The 7,500-nt window shown below is 46.5% G+C and overlaps 1 protein-coding gene across 2 annotated transcripts in view; it reads left to right on the top strand.

Annotated features, from left to right (window-relative positions):
- LOC143297248 (uncharacterized) overlaps positions 1-7,500 on the top strand; it is a 34,698-nt gene that overhangs the window by 15,743 nt on the left and 11,455 nt on the right. For both annotated transcript variants that reach the window (XM_076609487.1, XM_076609486.1), the window contains exons 2-4: positions 2,288-2,374; positions 5,886-6,002; positions 7,200-7,256. In XM_076609487.1, coding sequence (XP_076465602.1) covers positions 2,288-2,374; positions 5,886-6,002; positions 7,200-7,256 — 261 coding nt within the window. The remainder of the gene's footprint in view (positions 1-2,287; positions 2,375-5,885; positions 6,003-7,199; positions 7,257-7,500) is intronic.

Here is a 7,500-nt window from a genome sequence, read left to right on the forward strand (position 1 = left end):
CCAAAATTCAACTGTATATGGTAAATCAAACGATGGATTTACAGATTCTATCGCAGTTAAAAAGGGAGTGCTTCGGGGAAATGTTATTAGCCCCACGCTATTCAATATTTTCATTAATGACATAAGAGAATATATACACGATGACACCTCACCATACATCAACGAAACAACCAAGACTCAAATCCCTTATCTGTTATATGTGGATGACATTGTGATGCTCTCGACAACAAAAGTAGGACTACAAAACAAACTAGACCAACTACATGAATACTGTCTGCAATGGGGGCTTAAAATCAACAGGGACAAAACAAAAGTCGTAATTTTCACAAACAAACGACCCCAAAATGCCAGTGCTCTTTTCATGTGGCGATAACTGCATCGAAACGACGGATAGATACAAATACTTGGGAGTTATTTTTCATAAGAGTGGAAATTTTCACCTTGCTGAAGACCACTTAGCCAAACAAGGAAATAAAGCAGCGCATGCTCTGAAATGCAGTGTGCGAGGGAAAGAAGTAAAGATGGATGTGATGACGCAACTGTTTGACACGTTAGTCACTCCAATTCTCAGTTACGGCGCTGAGGTGTGGTTTCCATTCAAACTGCGACAAACTTCTCCACGCCCTCTATGCCTTTCTCTCCACAAGAGCTTAATGGGCGTACACAAAAGATCAATTAAGTTACCAGTCCTGGCAGAGCTGCGCAAATACCCCATTTCTCTGACCGCAGTGTGTCAGGTCATCTCATTCTGGCTACACATCATAGAATCAAAAGAAGATAGCTATTTGAGGCAAGCATATGATATGTTATCAATGAATTCATTGGAAAAAGTTCCTTGGCTTAATTTTGTCAAAAAGATACTGGTTTCAATTGGATTTTCCCACGTGTGGGAGAACCAAGGCACACTCAACATTAAGCGACGAAAATATTCTGTCATGAATAAACTACAGGATGAATATGTTCAATATTGGAACAGCAGAAAGAACGGGACCATTTCAAGGCTCTCCTTTTATTGCAAAATTGCAAACACTTATACATTACAACCTTACCTGATCAGCTGCAAAAATACTAAACATAGAGGAGCACTATGTCGATTGCGAATAAGTGCACATGAGCTTGAAATTGAGAGAGGACGTCACAACTTACCTAGGAAAGACCGGCTATGTAAAGCATGTGGAGTTATAGAGGATGAACTGCATTTTCTGGACAAGTGTAGTGTGTACTCTGACTTGAATTTCAAAACATTGTACTGTCCGGACCAGGTAAAAACGTCACTCAACTTGAACAGTCTTTTTTTTTTTCAAACATGCTGACCCCAACGAACTCCGCCCCACCCCCACCCCCACAACCACCCCACCACCCCCACCACCCCAACCCCCTCCCACCACCACCACCACCACCCCATCACCCCCACCTCCTCCAACCCCACCCTCTCACCACCACCACCAAAAAACACCATTCCCCCCCACCCCACCACCACCACCACCACCACCACCCAACCACCACCACCATCCCCACCACCACCCAACCACCACCACCACCCAACCACCACCACCATCCCCACCACCACCCAACCACCACCACCACCCCACTTATTTATTGATTCGTTTTATCTTTTCTGAAATTCTTTTCTGAGCTGTTTTGAGCTGTAAGCTCTGCCAGAACCGTGCTGAAAAAAGTTTTTAAAAAAATTAATTATTATACTTCTCATCCTCCTCCTCCTCCTCTTCCCCTTTTCCTTATTATTGTTATCATCGTCATCATCATCATCGTCATCATCATCATCATTATTATTATTATTTGTTGTTGCTCTCGTTGAAACTGCCACTGTTGTTGAAATACTTAGTAGTAGTAGTAGTAGTAGTAGTAGTATTGTTGTTGTCATCGTCGTCGTCATCATCATCATCATTATTTGTTGTTGTTGTTGCTGTTACTACTGCTGCCACTGCAGTTGTAATCATTATAATGATCGTTATGACTATCATTATGATTATGATCATTATCATCATCGTGATCATCATCATCATCATCGTTATTTGCTGTTGTTGTTGCTGTCGTTGCTCTTGCTGGAGCTGTCACTGCTGTTTTTGTTGTTGTTGTTTTGTTTCTTCTTCTTCTTCTTCATCTTCATCTTCTTCTTCTTCTTATTATTATTATTATTATTATTATTATTATTATTATCTTCCCCATATTATTATTATCACTATTATCATTATCATTATCTTCACCATTAATGTAGTACTAACCTGAACACTGTCATCACCATGGTGCTGACCGTGGCCCACAGAACGAGAACACGTGGTATCCGGCATGGTGCGTGCTGACCAACCAGCGGCTCGTGCTGTCCTCCTCGGAAGACGTGGGCTCTGCTGACGTGAGTATTCCAACAGCCAATGGGAATTGACTATAGCCCATGTAGCGGCACACAATCAGTGACACAAAGAGCACGTGGGCTCTACTGACGTGAGTAGTCAACAGCCAATGGGAATTGATTATAGTCCATGCAGCGTCACACAGTCAGTGACACTACGAGCACGTGGGCTCTGCTGACGTGAGTATTTAACAGCCAATGGGAATTGATTATAGCCCATGTAGCGTCACACAATCAGTGACACTAAGAGCACGTGGGCCCTGCTGACGTGAGTATTCAACAGCCAATGGGAATTGATTATAGCCCATGTAGCGTCACACAATCAGTGACACTAAGAGCACGTGGGCCCTGCTGACGTGAGTATTCAACAGCCAATGGGAATTGACTATAGCCCATGTAGCGTCACACAATCAGTGACACTAAGAGCACGTGAGCCCTGCTGACGTGAGTATTCAACAGCCAATGGGAATTGACTATAGCCCATGTAGCGTCACACAATCAGTGACACTAAGAGCACGTGAGCTCTGCTGACGTGAGTATTCAACAGCCAATGGGAATTGATTATAGCCCATGTAGCGTCACACAATCAGTGACACTAAGAGCACGTGGGCCCTGCTGACGTGAGTATTCAACAGCCAATGGGAATTGACTATAGCCCATGTAGCGTCACACAATCAGTGACACTAAGAGCACGTGGGCTCTGCTGACGTGAGTATTCAACAGCCAATGGGAATTGATTATAGTCCATGTAGCGTCACACAATCAGTGACACTAAGAGCACGTGGGCCCTGCTGACGTAAGTATTCAACAGCCAATGGGAATTGATTATAGCCCATGTAGCGTCACACAATCAATGACACCAGAGAGCTGAGCTGAGAGTGCCCAAACTGGACAAAACAAGGAAGTGAAGGCCATGAACCATCTCTCTCTCTCTCTCTCTCTCTCTCTCTCTCTCTGTCCCCGACATGAACTCAGATGGAGTTGTCAGAAGGTGTAAATTTAGTGTACAGTAGAGGAGGTAATTCTAGTTCCTTGTGTTCAACCTGTTAGGAAAATTGTACGTTGGCATGTTCACAGTAAAGGTTTATTTCTGTGTTCTTCCTGGTCCCGAAAGGCAGTCATTTTGAGAAATTACACATGTTCAGTTTCGTAGCATTAAATTTTGCTGCACACCATTTTAGGTTGTAACACAGCTTGAACCTCCATTTTAGATTCAAGTCATTTAGTGATGCTGGTGGTTTTACCACATTTAACATAGACTGACACATTTAACATATGGCCTTGACTGACGCGTTTAACCACATTTGACACTGACTGACATATCTAACCACATTTCTTTTTTATTTGTTTATTTCTTTATTTTATTTTATTTATCATTATTTATCTATCTATTTATTTATTTTTGTTTTTATATATTTATCTATTTTATTTTGTTTCTTTTTTTTCGTTATCATTATCTTTTTTAGATTCATCTATTTATATCCGTCTAACTTTTTTTTCTTCTTTTTTTTTTTATCTCAAGGCCTAACTGAGCGTGTTGGGTTACACAGCTGGTCATGGCCCTGCTGAGCAGATGTGGCGTTGCGTATATGGATTTGTCCGAACGCAGTCACGCCTCCTTGAGTTACTGATACTGATCCTGAATCAATGACAACCGCCCCTCTGGGAAATAAACCCTGTGACGGTCATACAGTGACTCCCACCCCCCTCCCCATCCCCCCTAACCCCCACCCCCACCCCCGTCCACTGGGTAATACAGCCCCTGCAGCGTCATACAATGACCAACACCCCCACCCCCACCCCCGTTCACTGAGTAATACAGCCCCTGCAGCGTCATACAATGACCAACACCCCCCACCCCCACCCCCACCCCCGTCCACTGGGTAATACAGCCCCTGCAGCGTCATACAATGACCAACACCCCCCACCCCCACCCCCGTCCACTGGGTAATACAGCCCCTGCAGCGTCATACAATGACCAACACCCCCCACCCCCACCCCCGTCCACTGGGTAATACAGCCCCTGCAGCGTCATACAATGACCAACACCCCCCACCCCCACCCCCACCCCCGTTCACTGAGTAATACAGCCCCTGTAGCGTCATACAATGACCAACACCCCCCACCCCCACCCCCACCCCCACCCCCGTTCACTGAGTAATACAGCCCCTGCAGCGTCATACAATGACCAACACCCCCCACCCCCACCCCCACCCCCGTTCACTGAGTAACACAGCCCCTGCAGCGTCATACAATGACCAACACCCCCCACCCCCACCCCCGTCCACTGAGTAATACAGCCCCTGCAGCGTCATACAATGACCAACACCCCCCACCCCCACCCCCACCCCCGTTCACTGAGTAACACAGCCCCTGCAGCGTCATACAATGACCAACACCCCCCACCTCCACCCCCGTCCACTGAGTAATACAGCCCCTGCAGCGTCATACAATGACCAACACCCCCCACCCCCACCCCCCACCCCCGTCCACTGGGTAATACAGCCCCTGCAGCGTCATACAATGACCAACACCCCCCACCCCCACCCCCACCCCCGTTCACTGAGTAATACAGCCTCTGTAGCGTCATACAATGACCAACACCCCCCACCCCCACCCCCACCCCCGTCCACTGGGTAATACAGCCCCTGCAGCGTCATACAATGACCAACACCCCCCACCCCCACCCCCGTCCACTGGGTAACACAGCCCCTGCAGCGTCATACAATGACCAACACCCCCCACCCCCACCCCCACCCCCGTTCACTGAGTAATACAGCCCCTGCAGCGTCATACAATGACCAACACCCCCCACCCCCACCCCCGTTCACTGGGTAACACAGCCCCTGTAGCGTCATACAATGACCAACACCCCCCACCCCCACCACCACCCCCATCCACTGGGTAACACAGCCCCTCTAGCGTCATACAACGACCAACATTCCCCCACCCCCACCACACACACACACACACACACAGAACCCGTCCACTGGGAAATAGCCCTTGTGGCGTCATACAGTGACCCATTCCGCCCAATGGGAAATAGCCCCTGTAGCAGTCATGCAACGACCACTACCCTGTCCAATGACCCTCCCCCCACACCACTGCCCCAGCGCACCGGGAAGTTTATTCATTTCTTCATTTATTTATTTATTCATTCATTTATTTGTCTATTTATTCATTTATTCATCCGTTTATTTATTCATGTATTCGTTAATCATTTGTTTTGGGTTTGTTTCTGTTTATTTGGGGTTTTTTTTTATTCATTTGTTTATTCATTTATTCATTCGTTGATTGATTTACTTATTCATTTGTTTATTTATTTACTTATCCACTCATTTATTCATCTCTTTGTATGCGTGCGTGTGTGTGTGTGTCTGTGTGTGTGTGTGTATGTGTGTGTGTGTATGTGTATATATGTGTGTGTGTCTGTGTGTATGTGTGTGAGTGTGTGTGTGTATGTGTGCGTGTGTGTGCGCGCGCGCGCGCGTGTGTGTGTGTGTGTGTGTTGCAGACCATTTTCTTCCTGAAGTTGAATCCCACCTGCAGTCTCCACTGGCGTCCAGCAGACCATGCCACAGGCTATGAGTTCCGACTGATGGTGGCCCGGAATCAAGTCATTGCCCTCAGGGTAAGGAGGCTGGGCCAACCAGCGCGCGCGGGATTCTTCTTCTTCTTCTTCTTCGCACGCACGCACGCATGCACGCACACACACACACACACACACACACACACACACACACACACACACACACACACACACACACACACACACATGATGGCCTAGAGGTAACGCCATGGAAGCGAGAGAATCTGAGCGCACTGGTTCGAATCCCGGCACAATCGCCAGAATTTTCTCCCCCTCCACTGGACCTTGAGTAGCGGTCTGGACGCTAGTCATTCGGATGAGACGATAAACCGAGGTCCCGTGTGCAGCATGCACTTTGCGCACGTAAAAGAACCCACGGCAACAAAATGGCTGTAGAATTCTGTAGAAGAATCCACTTCGATAGGAAAACAAATATAAAAAAAAACTGCACGCAGGAATAAATACATAAAAATGGGTGACGCTATCACACACACACACACACACACACACACACACACACACACACATACACACACACACACACACACACACACACACACACACACACACACACACACACACACACACGATACACAAATTCAATTACTCATACTTCATAATTTAAACACAAAGATGCAAGCTGCTGTTGCTTTGATTTCTGGAGTCCCCAACACAGGAAGGAAAGTAACAACAAACGGGACAGTTTCCTTGTGACGAATATTTATTGTTATTCCTTTCATCAGACTAAGTAATACATACACTGGGAAGCAATGGAGATTTGTCACATGTGATATTCGGTATCCATATATGTTTCGCTTTTCTTTTCTTTCTTTTTTTTTCTTTTTTTTTCTCTTATTTTTGCGGGTTTTTTTTTTTTATGACAATGTGACAGCGCACAAGAAACATACACAATTACAAGGCATCGATGGGCCTGTGTGTGTGTGTGTGTGTGTGTGTGTGTGTGTGTGTATGTGTTCATGTGTGTTATGTTTGTTTGTTTTTGTGTGTGTGTGTGTGTGTGTGTGTGTGTGTGTGTGTTCATGAGTGTTATGTTTGTTTGTTTTTTTGTTGTTGTTTGTGTGTGTGTGTGTGTGTGTGTGTGTGTTCATGTGTGTATGTGTGTGTGTGTGTGTGTGTTCATGTGTGTATGTGTGTTTGTGTGTGTGTGTGTGTGTGTGTGTGTGTGTTTATGTGCGTGTGTGTGTGTGTGTGTGTAACCATGACGATCTGTGTTTTCAGGTGAAGACTTCAAGTGACCGGGACGTGTGGACAGCCAGAATTGAAGGAGCCGTCAGGGTGAGAGAGATAGAGACAGAGAGAGACAGACAGACAGAGAGAGAGAGGGGGAGAGAGAGAGGGAGAGAGAGAGGGGAGGAGAGAGAGAGGGGGGAGAGAGAGAGGGGGTGGAAGAGAGGGAGGGGAGAGAGAGAGAGGGATAGACAGACATAAATACAGAAGAGAGAGAGGAGAGAGAGGGGGGAGAGAGAGCCAGAGAGAGAGGGTGGGAGAGAGAGGGAGAGAGAGACAGACAGATAAATAG

Source organism: Babylonia areolata, chromosome 22 (genome assembly GCF_041734735.1).
Source record: "Babylonia areolata isolate BAREFJ2019XMU chromosome 22, ASM4173473v1, whole genome shotgun sequence".
NCBI classification, from domain to species: Eukaryota; Metazoa; Mollusca; class Gastropoda; order Neogastropoda; family Buccinidae; genus Babylonia; species Babylonia areolata.